The sequence below is a fragment of the Narcine bancroftii genome, chromosome 2 (genome assembly GCF_036971445.1).
Source record: "Narcine bancroftii isolate sNarBan1 chromosome 2, sNarBan1.hap1, whole genome shotgun sequence".
NCBI lineage: Eukaryota > Metazoa > Chordata > Chondrichthyes > Torpediniformes > Narcinidae > Narcine > Narcine bancroftii.
In genome coordinates, this window is record NC_091470.1 from 41,682,657 (window position 1) to 41,701,472 (window position 18,816).

The following is an 18,816-nucleotide window of genomic DNA, read 5'->3' on the forward strand; positions in this document are numbered from 1 at the left end:
TTTCAAATTAAGATCAAAGTTCCAAAGAGTGAGAGGGTGGAGGGAGTAAGCACTCCATTCCCTGTACTGACATGTGGCTAAATTGCATTTGATCAGATTTATTCTTTTTCGTCAAAGCATTATTTTTCCACCACATTCTGGTAACTAATTCTTAAATTTATTTTTTTAAAAAATCAAATAATTCTACATATAAAATCTTTAAGTAGAAGGTGGGGCCACAAAATGTTCCAGATTTTAACAGCCTTTTGTTAAAAATTGTGCTTAATTCTACTTTAGTCACCTCTTAACTACTGTTTTTGCTGAATTTCACCACAGGAAAATAAAAACTGTAGAATTATTCCTGCAAAATTAATTTCAGAATGGTCAACTATTTTTTTCGCTATCGATTTAACCTTCACAAGAGTCAAATGTTCTGCAGAAACTTGGCAAGACAGAGATAGCACAACCAAAAACTTAAATAAGAAACAATAACAGAAATGTTACTTGAATAAAGTTGAAAGACCAAAAGAATCCAATGGTAAAGATTTATTATTGATTGAAAGAAATGAAAATGGGGCTAAATTTCTAGTGGGATGAAACCAATGAACTTGTATCAAATTTTGCAATCCCACACTTCGAAAACAATGAACAGGCTCGATCTTTATTTAAAAAAAAATGAAAGCAATTAAGATATAAAAGATTTGCCATTTTTGAGAGAATGCATTATTATTCAGGACTAGACTGTTTTGAAATGAAAGGCATTTGAGATAATCTGATCAATAATGCCACTATTTATCAAATTTCCTAAACCCAGCAGCTCTCTTCAGCGTACCAATAACAAGCTAGTTTAAACAAAACTAATCTTTCATCTAGGATAGATCTATACCTATTTTTTCTCTTCTGATTAACCTTGTACAGTAAAACCTTGGTAGCCGGAAATGCAATCAATTGGAAAAAAAAATTGAGGAAAATAAAATTAAAATAAATAAAAATTAAATATCTAACAAATATGCAAGTTTAAAATTGTAAGTGTTTTCCAAAGTAACACATAAACCTTTGGTGAAGATGGAAACAAATATTCAGCCAGCGGAGTGCCTTGGTCATGCTTTGCTGTTTCATACAACTGTTTAAATAAACAGCTGCTTCGAGCAATGGGTCACCCAGGATGAAGAGCTGGTTGATGCCACTCCATGTTTGAGTGACTCTCTTAAAATGTCTCCTTACCCATGCTTAGTAAGAGTCTTTATTAGTATATTAGTAAGACTTTTATCTGCAAGCTTGGGGAGGGGGAGGAACCTACAGATGGTTAAATGTTTTCAAAGAATGTGACTGAAAATAAAATGCTTTAAGGTTTATATATTCATGCAGGTGAAGTTTGTTCAGTGTAGTACAGTATAGTATTTTTGTCTTTTAAACATTTATTTTTAATGCAGGTGCATTAGTTAGGCATTGTAAGAAAAGTCTTAAGCAACTGGAAAAAAAAACATATCTGGCATCTGCCAACCCCATAGGTGTTGGATACCAAGGGTTTTATTGTACTAATAATTTATAATTACCAGAATGCTGGCTTGTTGTAGATGATGTGCCCAAGTAGTAAACAGATTTTGGCGCATTTGCTGATCAAAATATCCTGCATATGCGATAAAGGCAGCTGATAGTAGACAGTCTCCAGCAATGGTGGCCATTTGGTTCTTAAATGTCTCACTGGTCTTTTCCCAGCGGTCTCGTTCAGCTGACAAGCTCTTCAGCAGGGCAGTACTTCGGTTAACCTGAAAAAAAGATTTTGCAATTATAATGAAATAATTATTATAATTATAATTGGCCGTAATTGGTTCTCCATCCCTCTGAACTCTTCCAAAAGGATTTCCACAAAGTTTCTCATGATTAGTCAGGCTGCACTGGATTATTGTGTTACCCTGTTCTATTTTCTAATTAATTGAAAGTTGCATTTGTCTTTGTATGTGTACACTCACCTTTGCTTCCACAGCTGCAAGATCTGCCTTAATGGCCTGTGCTTCAGATATCAGAATAGCATACTCTTCTTTGTAACGTGCAATACTGGTTTCCAGATCACGGATCATTTGCTCTACTTCATCAGCTTTTTGCTGGTTCTCTTTTGCATCATCTTCAAGCTTCTGTAATTCATTGCGTAAAGGTTCCACTCGCTTTAACATATCAGCATAATTAAGCTATAAACAAAAGAGTAAACAATTAAATTACATGGACTGACTTAACGAGAGGGAGAAAACGTCAAACTCTCAAGAACACATGATGCAAATGAACTGGGACAAAATAAAATGCAGAGATACCTTGTATAATAGTTTTGAACAGCACGGGTTTTGATATAACTCGGTTTTATAATTTTAATAAAGTAATAACCAAAAATTTAAAAAAATTTATTAATACTGCGTTACAAACAGCGGCGCAATGATTTAACATGTCAGCAACATTACTTGCCACTTGGGTGCGTTCATTCAACCAGAAAAGAATTCCATCAAGTCGATTGACAATTCAAACTAAAGCAACAAGCTTCTGTTGGACATTAAAAGAAAACAGAAATGAAGGGGAAATTTTTTCAGCAAGTTGTGGTCAGTTTTACCACTTGATAAAATGCATGGGGGTTCATAATGTTTGAATTACTGGTGAATCCAAATGTTGATCGTGATCCCTCTGCAAGCTTCCCGAATGAACTAAAAAAAAAGATTGACGAAGGAGCCTACAAAGATGAGCAAATTTTTTAATGTTGACAAAACCGAAAAAGAAAAATCTCAACCAGGCTATAAAGTTTTGAAAAACACTTCTACTTGGCAGAAAGGCATCTGGGGACTTCAAATTAAAGCCGACCATTCCAAGAATCCAAGGGCTCTTAAGGCTATGCAAAAAGTGTATTTCCTGTAATATGGTGATCAAATTTTAAAAAAAGCCTGGGTGACAATTGTTTGAAGAGTGGTGATGATGAAATGGATCAACAATGCTTGTATGAAGCTCAGCTGCAAAATGATGTTAATTAAGTACCAATTAAAGAATTCACCTTAAGAGGAATTAACAACGATTATTGGAAAAATCAATGATGCAATTACCTTATGGATGCAGAACCAAACATCGAGTGAAGCATTAGAGTTCAGCAAGAACTGCAAAACACTATTTGATGTTCTAAAGATAAGCATGATGAAAAAGACCAAGTGCAAACTACATTAGACAAATATTTTCTTAAATCAACAATGTTCATTTATTGCCAATAAAGATCTGTCATTTTTCAATTTTATATATCTACCTTTAAAATATTTTACGCACATTTGCATAAGAGTTCTAGTCGGAGAATAAATAATTAATAGGATTGGAATGTATTGCATTAAAGTACATTGAACAGTGCAGTGCAGTGTTCCATAACACTGAACTTTGTCGGAACATATTATACAAGGTATACCTGTATTGAAAGGGTAAACATTTCCCCCCCCCCCACTTCGAAAGGCAGATATTATTACCCTCAGTTACCTGAGCAATAGCCCATTTTACCATCGGGCCACAAGCCAAAGATGCTCTATTGACAATTTCATAGTTGTAGCTTGGATTAGACATATAATTTTTCTTCATTTTCTCACGGATAACGTCACTGATGAATAAAGATGAATCAAAATCAGAATTTATAATTGCTATCTTGACATTTTAAGAACAAAAATTCAATGCGTGTGCTTCAAATAAAAAGTGATAGCCACACAAGCTAGGTGATCCGTAGCAACTAAGTGCTGCAGTAATAATCAAAATGCAGATGCAATTTTAAATAAAAGTAATGAATACCTTAATTCTTCAGTATTAAAGTTGACTATGCTGGTGATGAAATTATCTCTGATAATAACTTGTCTGATCTTTTTCCAGTCATTTGTCTCCTCACCCAGCAAGAGACAGATTGATTCTAATGCGAGTTTTACTGCAGCAGGTGGATTGGCCATGGCTCTCACTTCAACAAGATGCTGCTTCTTTATAGAGCTTACAGCTAATAGAGGGGTGAAAAGAAAGGGGCTTTAAATGAACATGCAAATGGATGAGGGTGTGTGGCTGTTGCTGGGAAGGAAAAGGAAATGTTTCATTTGAATACCAGCAGTACATTACATCACCCAAACAAATATTTTGGGTTACTACTATACAAAATTCCATTCATTCATAACTGATGAACTGCTTTAATAACTTAGTTTTAACCTATTTGCTGGTATTCTATACAATTTCCATCTTCCTCCAGCAGCTGCGTGCACCCCCTATTATTCACCTGATTTCGTCAGCTGAAAAATTTACAATGGTCGGAATGAAGTTTTCCCTCATTATGATCGATCGGATCTGTTTCCAGTCAGTGGTACTTTCACCCAGGAGCAGACAGATTGACTCGAGCGCTAGCTTCACTGCACCTGGCGGATTAGCCATTGAACGAACCTCAACCAAGTGCTGCTTCTTGATCGATTTTACAGCTAATCAGACCAGCCAACATGGCCAGAGTGCAAATAAAGTGAGAGAAATGAAAGTTAGGAGAGAAAGAAAATGGAGACCCACGCCACACAGAAAAGATTAACCAGTTGTTTCAAAAAAGAAGAAAAATAACAGGATTTATAGTTCTGAGAATCAAAAAAGATAAATAACATGATAAAGGAAAAGCGATTAGCATATTATTTCATTTGTACATTTTTTTTTAAAGAAAAGCTCAATTCAAAACAAGCCTAACCATTCTGAGCTTCAATAACAGCTGGCTCCACCATATCCAAGTCTTCCTTCACTTTCATCTGCTTGTCGGCAATAATTTCTTGCTGCTTGTGCAATTCCTCCTGAATTTCTTGACTCATCACCTACCAGAAGAAAGGTGAAAGTTGTTTTGCTTTTTGATGAAACCATTTCCTCAGTTTGAGATCTTCATTTCAAATAAAGAATTCTTGTTTTGGAGAGTGTAAGGTAAAAACGTCGCGAGTTGGGGCCGGAGAAGGAGTCACCCAGTACGAAGGAGTAACAGGATGCAGGTGTGACCTTGTACGCTCAAGATCAGTGTGGCAATAACAAGATGATGTGCAGCAGGGTAGCAACAGCTTATTCATTGGACAGTGCAATGGTATGATAATTTACTAAGTGCGTGTCCTGAGGTATTAAAAAAAACACCACTTGCTGATATCGGGAGAATGCGCCTTCTCCAACGAACACCGTTAGTTGCAAGTGTTACAATCCGGTAATAAAGAACCTTGATTTCGACTCAGTCTGGTGGTCTGACTCACTCATTCTCCAACAAAGCAGACCTAACAAGAGCAACAACATTACTACCTTTTTCTTTTCAGCTTCTTGTTGATCTTTGACCATTTTCTTCAGCTTATCATTAGCTGCCGCATTTTTGACCTCCAATTCTTGGCTTTTAATTCTGAGATCTCGACGTAACTCTTCAACCTGGAGTGGAAGGTTTAAAAGTTTACCAACTATCAAAAAATTCTATTAAAGGTACTTCAGCATCCAGGAGCAACCTACATTGGTATTTAGGTTTACAGTTTTTTCAAATTATATTCAATCAAGGGATTTAAAAAAAACATTCTTTTAACTTAAATACTCAATATTATACATACAAGACCAGCTCCATAAAATAACAGAATTTTTACTGGTAGCTCATGCTGTTACTACTATATAACCTGTACAATGCATTTAAGAAATAATTTAGTTTTTTAATAAAATTTTCAATCAAGAAAACTGAGTAGTTGAAGAATCTCAAGGGCTTCGTGAGAAACTAGTGCAAAAAGTAAACGTTCAGTAAATGTTTGTCAAGATACACAAACCAAATTTCTCAATATAGTTTTATGGTACCTGATCTACAGTTTCTTTAATCTTCCGCAGACCAACGTTTAAGTGCATCTGTTGCTCTTCTAGTTCACTACGTTTTTCATTGAACATATTAGCATAGTGATTGATGAAGTCCAAATAATGACGAGGTGTGATGGCCATTATCCTACCCCCACGTTTGGCCAGTCGAGTATTTGCCTATTAAGAAAGCACATTATTTCTCTTTTAATTAGTTTCAAAGTTTTAACCTTGAAATTGAAGTCCTGATGTGTTCCATAACAAATGGTTAAACAATTTTATTTCAAAATTAGAAATGCTACAAAAGAATGGAGATTTTTAAAAAATTCCATCCTGGAGATTTACAAGTATGGTGGCACAGTGGTTGAGTTATTAAACTAGTAATGTAATCATCTGGATATCTGGCATGTGTTTGAATTTTACATGGCAGCAGAGAAATAAAGTCAAATCAATCTGGTAGAAGATGCTAGTGTCAGAAATTATGACAAAAATTCTGAGGGAGGCAAGAGCACATGGTTACATGGTAACCATGGTTACATGGTAACTTCCAATGTCCATATCTGTCATGGCTCAGAACAATCATGACTGACGAGACCTGAAGGACAAAGAAATGGTTGACAAAGAAGAGAAACAACACAAAAGGGAAAAAATTAAGGACTTCTTGTTCCCCTTCAATCTAGATGTGGCAAATACATCTGCCACAAGTGCAGTGTCAGGATTGACAACCACTCAGGGCTTCATTTGCATAAAGCCCATTTTCACAGAGTACAAGCTTCTTCACCTTTTATGGAACTCTAGTGTGACCGTGATTTTAAGCTCTCTCACCTTCGTGAGATGTGGGCTTCAGATCAAGTGGAGACTTGTCCACAAAAGTTGACAATGCTTTAAGGAAATGTTACACTGGTAGGTGCGTAACCTTTCAAATAGGGTCTTGTTTGCTTTCTCAATAAAGAACATACAGGTGCACAATCCGGAACCCCCGGGGAACAGTGTGATCAGAATTTCAGATTTTGAAGCCCACCCGAATTGTGCTGCCATATCCACCCCCTTCCAGTCACACTTTCGTCTACTCCCCCCACCCCCCTGCCCGCCTGACTCACACTGCCGGACTCCACCCCCCCCCCCCACCCCCCCCAATCCCCTGCCCGACTTGGTATTTTTAAAAATTGACAGCAAAATCTGAAAGGTTTTTGTTTGCCTTTATAATCAGGTTGGCTGCTCAGTTCAATTTCGAGCCAAGTGTCTTTCACCATCCAGATGATTAGATCAGTAAACACAATCCCTTTACTAATCCTGAGGCAGGAAGCTATGGATCATCTAAGTCAGTGAGGCCATTTAAGCAGAGGATAAGCAGTTCTGCGCAGACCTGAATATTATTTGCGTGTGGTCTTTCTTCCCGAACACAAAAAAGTGCAAGTGTGGGTGTAGCTGCTCACCTGATGTAGCGTTAAATGAACAAATACACAACTGTTGACGATGGCCTCACGGTGTGTTGGTGGTTGAGGAAGTTTATCGTAAGCAATTGGCATGTAGTCAGGGACAATGTAATTCGGTTTCTCAAGGTCCATTTTGCTTGTGAACTCTTTGCCAACTTGATACAAGGCTTCAGTAGACCAGTCGCCAAACCAGTTCAACACACATCTTTGGGGCGAGGGGGAAAATTAAGTTAATAACACTGCTACTGTGCTGCCCTGCCTCACAAGATTATCTCTTCATCCACCTCTTCAAAAAGCCTCTCATTCAGAATAAAATTTAGGTCGTAAGGAAAATATACGATCTGCTCCCAAAGCCTAAAAATTTAACTTCATATTTTGAAAATTCACCCTCTTGTGGATTCTACCAATCAGAACTCGTGTACTTTAAAACAGAACTGTCATCCTTGTCCTTGTGCTTTGCATTGAGAACAACTAAAGCTTTTGGGTCCCATTTTCAGTTTAATAACAAACTATGTAATAACTGGGGTCAATTCGACTTAAACATATTTACAGTTGTTTCACTTTAATATCATTGAAATAAGCTTTCTCAAATGCACATCTAATGGCAATTTGTAATAAGAAATGAAAGACAATACAACCACCAAAATGCTCTACTTCAAAGCTTCCTTGTAATGGCTGGATAAGGAGCGGATGGAAAGAATGAAGATTTATCAGAGTCTGGTCAGCAAATAGGTTTTCCATAAGTATTTAATGCTGGGTTATTTTGAAGTTATTATTTTTATAAGTTCTTGATGCCAAATCTTGTGCTTACAACACCCAATATTCTGTTTTAGGATGTTGCAGATTTGCATTGGATACAAGGATGGAAAGAGTCCACTTGGTCCAACTGCCATTTACACCCCTCTTTCTGTCCTATACAAGAACGCAAGAAGTAGGAAAAACCACTTGGCTCCTCAGCTACTAAATAAGATTAGGGCTGAATTTTTAAACTCAGCACCACTTTTCTGAAGAAATACTGTAAATTCACTATTTTAATTGATCTGTTTACCCCTCTGTTCCCTTCTTTCTTATGCCTGCAATAGCTTTCCTCAAAATGCAACTAAATTATACACCTCACCATTTCCTGCAGTACTGAGTTTTAGATTTTTGCCATTCTTTAGGCAAGTTACCTTCCAAAGTGTCTACTGAATGCCTTCTTTTGAATGTATTTCCTCACACAATTACAAGCTGTCTATAAATCAGTTGGAATTGATAATTAGGCCATATAAAAAGTGTGTTCACCTATTGAAAAGAGCTGGAGAAGTTGCAGCTCTATCTTTCAACCCTTCAGATGATGGATTCATGGTAAATACAACATGCAAATTGCGTATAACCTGGCCTGTAAACCACTTGTACAGTTCTTCATGAGTATCAAGCATTAAACCTTCCTTCTGAGCACCTTCTTTGCACTGAGTCATTAAGGTGGCATACTCATCACCTTCAAATAGGCCAGGCACCTGTTCAATAGGAAATCGAGGTTAATGCAATTAACAGTTTAACCATATAACCACTTACAGCACAGAACAGGCCAGTTCGGCCCTACTAGTCCATGTCGTAGCAAATCCCCACCCTCCTAGTCCCATTGACCAGCACCCGGTCCATACCCCTCTAGTCCCCTCCTATCCATGTAACGATCCAGTCTTTCCTTAAATGTAACCAATGATCCCGCCTCAACCACATCTGCCGGAAGCTCATTCCACATCCCCACCACCCTCTGCGTAAAGAAATTTCCCCTCATGTTCCCCTTATAATTTTCTCCCTTCAATCTTAAACCATGCCCTCTAGTTTGAATCTCCCCCTTTCTTAATTGAAAAAGCCTATCCACATTTACTCTGTCTGTCCCTTTTAAAATCTTAAACACCTCTATCAAGTCCCCTCTCAATCTTCTACGCTCCAGAGAAAAAAGCCCCAGTCTGAACAACTTTTCCCTGCAACTCAGACCCCGAAATCCTGTCAACATTCTCGTGAACCTTCTCTGCACTCTCTCTATTTTGTTTATATCTTTCCTATAATTTGGTGACCAAAACTGTACACAGTACTCCAAATTTGGCCTCACCAATGCCTTGTACAATTTCATCATAACCTCCCTACTCTTGAATTCAATACTCCGATTTATGAAGGCCAACATTCCAAATGCCTTCTTCACCACACCATCTACCTGAGTATCAGCCTTGAGGGTACTATTTACCATAACTCCTAAATCTCTTTGTTGCTCTGCACTCCTCAATTGTCTACCATTCAATGTATATGACCTATTTAAATGTGCCTTTCCAAAATGTAGCACCTCACATTTATCTGTATTAAATTCCATCAGCCATTTCTCAGCCCACACCTCCAGCCTTCCTAAATCACATTTTAATCTACGGTAATCTACCTCACTGTCCACAACACCACCAATCTTTGTGTCATCCGCAAACTTGCTTATCCAATTCTCCACCCCTACATCCAAATCGTTAATATATGTAACAAATAATAGTGGACCCAGGACTGAACCCTGAGGAACTCCACTAGTCACCAGCCTCCAACTGGACAAACAATTTTCTACCACTACTCTCTGACACCTCCCATCCAACCACTGCTGAATCCATTTCACTATCTCTTTATTTATACCTAATGCCTCCACCTTTTTTCCTAACCTCCTGTGGGGAACTTTGTCAAAAGCTTTACTAAAGTCCAAATAGACAACATCCACAGCTTTCCCTTCATCAACCTTTTTTGTAACCCCCTCGAAGAACTCAATCAGGTTTGTCAAGCATGATCTACCCCTGACAAAACCATGCTGATTACTCCCTATCAATCCCTGTACCACCAAAAATTTGTAAATAGCATCCCTCAGAACACTTTCCATCAACTTGCCCACCACAGACGTCAGACTTACAGGCCTATAATTCCCAGGTTTGCATTTGGACCCTTTTTTAAACAGAGGAACCACATTGAAACATAAAATGACAAAGTATTTTATGACTGTGCAAAACACAAGTGCTAGAGAAACTTGGCAGTTCATGCAGCGTCAATAGGAAGCAAAGGAATTTTATGGCTTGCTTCATTTTATAGTTATGATTTCTGTTGAATGAACCACTAACTTAGGTTTAACAAGTTTTAGAGTGCAAGAGATCTAAAAATGGTTTGTGAATAGTTGGGTTAAAACATACAGGCAAATTATTTTGCAAAATTTAAGTTTACTATTGCACAATTTTACCGATAATTCAATGCTTTGACAAGTCACTTATTTGTAAGAAAAAATGTTCATTTAATAGTTTTACTATTTTATTTATTTACCTCCCCATTGGCCAACAATGTATTCATACGCTCCAAGAAACTTGAATCAAGTACATTGGATTCATCCATAATGAATGCAATCTTCTCATTTTTGCACCCAGATCTTCGCAATACAGATCTCAGATCTTCATCAAAATCCTCACCAGTATATTTCCTATGAACCTGTTTATATCAAAATTTTGTAAGTTGAGCATTTAGAATAATGTTCCATAATGTAACTATTAACATTTGCTACAGCAGTAGGTTACTACCTTTATCTGATAAACGCTAAGGCCATTCATCCATGCAACAAAACGAGAAAGCGTTGTTTTCCCCGCACCACTAACTCCAATGAGAAGCAAATGGCCTTGTGGTTGCCGGAATATCCTAAAAAAAAACAACATGAAAGTGATTTTCAAGGTAGTTTAGATCAGCCATTCTCAATGGGGGCCTCCCCTCGCTCCCCACCAGGAGCAACAGCACATTCAAGTAAAAGCCTGGTTTTCTTTTCACCTCATGTAACATACAATAGGAGAGAAGTATAGAAGAAACCATAACTTAACTGATTCACAGCGAAGGGGTCCCATAAACTTTGAGAAGAGCCAAAAACAAAACTGAGATTGTCAATCTAAAGTCTAACTCGAAACCATTCAAATTTCAGAATCATAAAAAGCTTAGAAGTAGAAAGAAAACTCACAAGCAATGGCAGTATTAATGTGAAGTTCTAACAAAGGGGAGGAGGCAAAAGGTCATGTGAACATTAGGAGACTGTGTGTGAACAGCATGCAAGATCAGGAGCCAATCTACATCTCTAAAGCCGTGAGGTTGCTCTGTTAAATGCAACTGCACGACATCGCTCAGTTGCCAAAGCAATACCAACATTGATAGGTTTCCCAATCATTTGCTGTTTCTGCCTATGAGCCTTTTGCAAACCATGCCTCAGGTACCTTTATCTGTAAAATATACATTGCATAAAAACCCTGTTGAGTATTTCCAGAGTTTTCGGTTGTTAATTCAGATATCTGGCATCAAAACCAATTCACGTCGAAGGTAGAGGCTTCTTGAAAGATTTAGGTTCACAGAATTTGTCTTGCATTGTTGTGAATCACTTGTATTTCAAACGTACTGAAATGACCCTTCATTTCTGACCTCTTAACTATGAGAGTTCCCCCAATGCCAAAAAATACACTCCTTTCTTGACTTAAAAAGTCTATTCACAGTCTTACAATAGGTGCAAATACAAATGGAAAATACCCTAATCGTCAAGTGTTTGTCTCAGTGAATCTGAATTGTACCCACTATTGCTTTAAAATTCTATTTTGCTGACTTACAGAAAATTAAAATTCAACACCGACATCAGTACTGCATCAAGTTTACAAACCCATGCAATTAGAATGTGTAATTTCATACCTGTCAATTCTCAACACATGATCCAACACTTCATTAAAAAGTACCAAGGGGACATCCAGTTCTTCCTCATAGAACACTTTGAGCCTGGCTTTGACATAATCTCTCAGTTCTTCTTGATCCACTGGTATATAATCCTAAAGAATAAAGCACGCTGTATTTATAAACAAATAGGGCAGAGCGAATGCTCTAATGACAGTGAGACTTCAAAGTCAGATTCCTCTTTCATAATGAAAATGGTATATCAAGGGAGAATGGGAGTACACCGGGTTAGTAGAAGAATGAAAGGAATGGATGAAAGGAAAGCAATGGTTATCAAAGGCAGAAATGCCAAGACTGCAGGAATAAATGAAATTGAATTGAGTATTAACCAAATATGCCTGGTCAAACAATGAAAATGAGATAAAGTGACCTGCAGAAAAGATCAAAGAAAGCATTGTCTTGGTCTCAAGAAAGTTATATTCTGATGAGAAAAATAAAAGCTTCTGGTTTGAACATGATATTAACTGTTCTTTCGTTCTTTCTGCCTAATCTTCTAAAATATCCAGGTTTATCTGGAATCTAGAGAAAGGAAACAAGTGAGTAGCTGATTAAACAAAATACCAGTTTTTTTTCCATTTTTTATGATGGTTCCAATAGTTGAGCTTCCAAGCAAATGTGCCCTGGTGGTTGAGTCGAAGTTTGACAGGTGCTCTCAAAGTAACTCAAATAAAGGCAGTGGATTTTGTGGATGACACAATATAATAGCTAGAGTGCTATTACTGGATGAATGAATAGTTAGTTTAATTAATCAAATATCAATTAAGTGGAGCTCTTTGTCCAGGTAAGTTTTTTAAAGAGCTACTGGAAAGAATTGGAAAGAATTCTATCACCCTCTCAATTTCTCTTGTACGTGAGGGAAAGACCTCTGGCCATTTATTGTAGGATACGCAGCATCTCACTTTCAGAGTATTTAAGTGCCAAGTCCTTTTGATTTCCTGATCAAGGTATCAGGGTGATGCCTACATTTAGAATGGTAAGGCCTGTGTGATGGTAATGTCATTATCAAGGCTCCCTTGTGAATGCAAGTCATTACCTGGCACAAAACACAAAAATGTTACTGCTGTCATTCGGAAAGCATTGAGATTTTAATTTTCTAGCTATAAGACTGAGACTTAAAATTCGTATGTTGCAGTTTCTCGATTCTTTTATATTAAAGTTTTTAATGATTTTTCCAAAAGAGAAAATTTGATGGGCCTGAACACAATAAACAAGACGCTGAGCACCTTGACCAGAATTAGAACATAGAATATAACAGTGCAGTACAGACTCTTCAGCCCACGATGTTGTGCCAACTTTTATAAACCTACTCAAAAAACTAAACATCCCTTACCTCATAACCCACTATTTTTCCTTCATCTATGCACTAGAGTCTTGTAAATGTCCCTATTGTTCCAGTCTTCATCATCACCCCAGGCAACACATTCCAGACACCCAATACTCTGTGTAAAAAAAACTTACCCCTGAACTCATCCTAAATTTTCCTCCCCTCACTTTGTACAGATGTCCTCTGGTGTTGGCTTGTTTCATCCCTGGAAAAAAGTTCTGGCTGTCCATTCTGTCTTTGGCTCTCATAATCTTGTAGACCTCTATAAAATCACCTCTCATCCTTTATCACTCCAAAGAGAAAAGCCTTGCATCATCAGACATGATCTGCACCCTCTCCATAGCTTCCAATCCTTCCAGTAGAGGCAACCAGAGCTTTACACAAAATTCCAAGTGTAGTCTAACCAGAGTTTTATAGAGCTGCAATCCCCCAACTAATGAAGGCCAGAGTACCACAAGTCTTCTGAACTATCCTATTAACCTGGACACCAAGGTCAGCCTTCCAAAATTCATCACTTCACACTTATCTGAATTGAACTCCATCTGCCACTTTTCTGCCCAACTCTGTATCCTTTCTATAGCCTGTTGAAATCTATGACAACGCTCTACATTATCCACAACACATTCAATCTTCATGTCATCTGCCAACTTACTGAGCCATCCCTCTTCTTTGTCCAGATCATTTATAAATGAGCAGGCTTCCCAGAATAGATCCTTGCAGAACTCCACACAGAATACATTTTATCTACTACTACTATCCCCTGCTTTCTGCAGGCAAGCCAATTCTGAATCCACATACCAAGGTTTCATAGATCCCATACCTAATGACTTTCTGACTGAGACCAATGATCAGAAAGGTAAGCAAGGGATGGAGAATTGAAATTGGAGATCCACTCAATCGCAGCGGACAGAGCTGTCAGACTTTTGAGGCCACCCACAAATGGGAGGAACAATACCTCGTCTTCCATCTGAGCACTCTCCAACTGGATGCAATAACATCAATTTCTCTGGTTTCCATTAAACAACACCGCTCCCCCCCAAAGTCTTCTTTCCCCAGTCTCCTTTCCTCTAGTTCTGTCTGTCTCTCTTTCTTCCCTTTTTCCTCTCTTTCCTTCCACAGAGCCAAAAAATCAATTCTCACCTTTCCTCTCATCATATCCAATTATCACCTTTGTCTTTAGGTTTGGACTCCTTCCCCTCCCAGTCTTTAATTCAGACACCAGTCTGATTTTTGCTCACACTTTGAAGAAGGGCTTAGGCCTGAAATGTCGGTAATATCTTTGCCTACAATGGATGCCGTGAGACTGGCCGAGTTTCTCCAGTATTTCTGGTTTTTATTACAATGACAAGTGTATGCAGACTCTCGGGTTTCACACATGTTCTGTCAATCACAGTTCCCTTATCCTACCATCTTTCCCCTGTCTCAGTGGACTATTCAGAACCCCACAGGTTCCTTAATAACCTCCACATATCTTTTGTGGTTTTCTCCCAAACACACCTGTCCCCACTTTACTCACCCTAGTTCCTCCTTAATCTCGTGGTAATTAGCCCTTCCATAATTAAACACTTTGCTCTCATCCTTGTCCATGGCTATGCTAAAGGTCAGAGTTGTGGTCCCAATCACCAAAATAACCCCCCACCAAGATGTCTGTCCTGTTAGAGAAGGGAATCCGGGGGGGGGGGGGGGGGGCGTGACAAGATGGCGTAGAGTCTAGACATGCAATCTCGACCTCTCTGGCCAGACTTTTAAATACCCATTTTTTAACCCTTTGTTTTCAAGTTTAAACTTTTTGAATTTTAGTTTAAAGTATTAGGGAATTATTATGGCCACTAATGGTAAAAAGACAAAACCTCAAGTTCAAAAGAAGTTACATTTTCGAAGTGCTGAAGATTTGGGGCCTAGACGACTTGATACAGCCCCAGGCTCAATCTCTTCATTGCCTAAATTCCAAAGATCACTTGTGGGGGCTAAAAAAATACCTATTGCTCACCAAATGAAGGATGGCGCTGGAATTACCCATTCTCCGGAAGAAGGTGCGTGTTCCCAAGAAGTGGACCCTGATTTGGAAAGCCTTTCGATTTCAATGGAGGGAGCATGCAGGAAGACGACTCCATTGTTGGAAATGCATCAGCTGGCATTTCAATCTGAAGAAATCGTTTTTCTTTGCGAATTGATGAGAAAACAATGAGATACGGGGGGAGACCAGCGGCGACCCCCTGAGGAAGTCGGGGTGCCGACACTGGGAATCCAGACCCGCAGTAAAACTTTTAAAATGCCTTCTGTTGAGTTGCAGCACGAGCTGCAGTTACCTTGTTCTGCCACTATGACAGAGAGAGCAGAGCTGAGATTTACCGATTCAGTGTATGCAATTAAATGTAGTTATTCAAGCTGTTATAAAACCTTTGTTGACATCTCAAATGAATGAAATGGTTCAGATGAATGCTGGTATAAGTTCAGAATTAAATATGGTTAAGACACGTGTGGATGTATCTTATGAAGAATTTTAAAAACTTCAGACTGCTTTTTTTGGACTGTAAACAACAAGTGACTTCTAACACAGAAAAAGTGTTGAAGGTGGAAAAAATCAGTCATAGAATTGGGAGATCGTGAGAAGGAGCTAGAAAGAAAAATAGATTATTTTGAAAATCAAAGCAGAAGAAATAATGTGAAAATTGTTGGTTTGCCAGAAGGTATAGAAGGACAAGATCCTCTTCGTTTTTTTAAAGACTGGATTCCGCAAATATTCGGGCAAGAATTTTTCTCTGGGGGAATGGCATTGGAAAGAGTCCATAGAGCTTTAAGAAGAATACCCTCAGCTGGTCAACCACCGAGACCGGTAATAATTTGATGCTTGAGTTATTTTCACTTTCTTAATTACTTCGACTTGCAGTGCAAAATGCGAGACAACGACAAACCCCATTATTGATTCAGAATAGCAAAGACTTTTTTAATCCTGATCTGAGTCAAGATGTCATTCAACGTCGACGTCGATTCAATCCAGTTAAAGAAGTTTTGTGGCGTAAAGTTATAAGTCTACTTTTCGTTACCCTGCAGTATTAAAGGTGTTTTACGGAGACTATCAATTTCGATTTTTTGAGAGTGATGGTGAAGCAATGATTTTTGCTGATTCATTGCCAGATACAAGAGGACAAAGACGTAGTCCACCATTATCTCCTAAAGAAAAATTTGGTAGCTCTGAAAACGGAAGAAATGGCAGAAATGGGAAAAACGGGAATGGAAAGAGTCTACCTCCTTCCGAAATGGGATCTTTGAGATTGGAATCTTCTGGATGAAAAGAAGAATTTTCTTATTCTATTTTTTCTTTTGTAATTATGATATTTTGATGTTACTGACTGTTTGGCTGGGGAGGGAGAGATTTGCACTAAGTGCTTTACTAGTCATCAGCCACTGGGGGTGACCCACACCCAATTTTTGTTTAGGGGATTACTACCTTTTGGTAGTTTTTTTGGGGTGGGGGGATTTTCTTTTTTTTTCTTTATTATTTTTTTTAAGTTTTTAATTTGTGATTTTTTTTATTGGAGGGCCTATATACGTTGATTTGAGTTTTTATATAAAGATATTATTGGTATTTAGTAATAATAGTAGATATGTCAAAGTTGAGGTTTGCTACTTTTAATGTTCGAGGATTAAATTGTCTATTAAACGTAAGCGAGTCTTGGTGTATATTAAGAAAGTGAAAATTGATATTGCCTTTTTACAAGAAACATTTGAATGTTAAGGAAAGTGTGAAATTAAAAAGGGATTGGTTGGGCATGCATATTCTTCTTCATTTAATTCTAGAGCTAAAGGTGTAGCAATTTTGATACATAAAAATTTATGTTTTGAATTACAATCAATGGAAGAAAAGGCAGGATAAATTGAATTGTAAGATTTATAGTGAATTTTGGACTTTACTTAATATTTATGCTCCAAATGCAGATGATGAAGTATTTATTTTGGATGCATTTTTATGTTTGGGTCAAACTAATGATAATATTTTAGTTGGTGGTGATTTTAATTGTGTTTTGGAACCTTTATTAGATAAATCTCTGAAGAAAGTTAAAAAATCCAAGATGGCAATCCAGGTCCAAGCGTTGATGAAAGATCTTAATTTAGTAGATATTTGGAGACGTCTTAATCCGACAGAGAAAGATTTTTCCTTTTATTCATCTAAACATGAATCGTTTTCAAGGATTGACTTCTTTTTAGTATAGGCACACTTACAAGGAAAATACAACAAGCAGAATATAAAAGTAGGGTGATTTCAGATCATTCTCTGTTATATTTTACATATGAAACCTGAGAAAATTCAAATAGCTTATTGTTGGAGATTTAATACAATGTTGTTAAAAAATATGGAATTTATTGATTTTTTGAAAAAACAAATTAATTTTTTTTGAAAGAAAATAGAAAGTCTATTTGAGAGGACAAATAATTAGTTATACTTCTAAAATAAAAAAGAATTGATTAAATCAGAGTCTTGAATTAGAGAAACAGATCGATGAGTTAGAAAAGGAATTTCAGAAAGATGCTACAGAAGATCAGAAAATAGAATAATCTAGGCTGAAATTGAAATATAATACTTTGCAATCTTATCAATTTGAATGTGTGATTAATAGGACTAAACAATGGTATTATGAATGGGGAGAGAAAGCACATCAGGTGTTGGCGTGGCAATTAAAGAAAGAGCAGATATCGAGGACTATTAATGCTGTTAGACGGAATTCTCTTATTACTTATAAACCTTGTGAGATTAATGATGAATTTTATTCATTTTATAAAAAGTTATATACATCTGAAGAAAAGCAGGAAACTGGATCGATTGATTTTAAAAAAAATCACAGTTGAATTTACCGATATTAGAGGATGGAGATATACAAGAGTTAGATGAACCATTTACTGATTCAGAAATTAAAATGGCTATGCTGGAATTGCCGAACGGTAAATCGCCTGGTGATGATGGATTTTCGGTTGAATTTTATAAAATTTTTAATGATGATTTATCTACAGTGTTTGGGGATGTATTACGTCAAGTTGGAGAACATTATGAATTACCTGAGTCTTGTTCTAGTGCTTTAATTACAGTAATTCCCAAAAAAGAGAGATCCTTTGAAAGTATCTTCATATAGACCAATTTCGTTGTTAAATGTAGATTATAAATAGCTAAAATATTAGCGAATACATTGGCTAAATTTTTACCAAAGTTGATTCATATTGATCAAACAGGTTTTATAAAGAATAGATATGCTTCAGATAACATTTTGCGTGTGATTAGTTTGATTAATAGATTTCGACAATCTTTAGATCATCCGATAATGATATCCTTAGATGCAGAAAAAGCATTTGATAGAGTTGAATGGAATTTTTTGTTTAAAGTTTTGGAGAAATTTAAGTTTGGTCCTTCTTTTATTGGTTGGATTAGGGCTCTATATAGTAAACCGGTAGCTAGATTTTATTTCGGAATCTTTTAAGTTAACTCGATCAACTCGTCAAGGTTGTCCTTTATCACCAGCT

The 18,816-nt window shown here is 37.2% G+C and overlaps 1 protein-coding gene across 4 annotated transcripts in view; it reads right to left on the reverse strand.

The window, feature by feature from the left end:
- The window catches only part of dync1h1 (dynein, cytoplasmic 1, heavy chain 1), a 114,260-nt gene that overhangs the window by 33,689 nt on the left and 61,755 nt on the right, over nt 1-18,816 (reverse strand). For 3 of the 4 annotated variants that reach the window (XM_069916420.1, XM_069916422.1, XM_069916421.1), the window contains exons 44-55: nt 11,940-12,073; nt 10,802-10,916; nt 10,551-10,712; nt 8,514-8,728; nt 7,233-7,437; nt 5,803-5,976; nt 5,275-5,394; nt 4,691-4,811; nt 3,778-3,973; nt 3,475-3,592; nt 1,953-2,168; nt 1,536-1,748 (exon numbers count right to left, since the gene is read on the reverse strand). In XM_069916420.1, the coding sequence (XP_069772521.1) occupies nt 1,536-1,748; nt 1,953-2,168; nt 3,475-3,592; nt 3,778-3,973; nt 4,691-4,811; nt 5,275-5,394; nt 5,803-5,976; nt 7,233-7,437; nt 8,514-8,728; nt 10,551-10,712; nt 10,802-10,916; nt 11,940-12,073 (1,989 nt within the window). Of the gene's footprint in view, nt 1-1,535; nt 1,749-1,952; nt 2,169-3,474; nt 3,593-3,777; nt 3,974-4,243; nt 4,440-4,690; nt 4,812-5,274; nt 5,395-5,802; nt 5,977-7,232; nt 7,438-8,513; nt 8,729-10,550; nt 10,713-10,801; nt 10,917-11,939; nt 12,074-18,816 lie in introns of all 4 variants that reach the window. The other variant, XM_069916423.1, reaches the window with a different exon arrangement.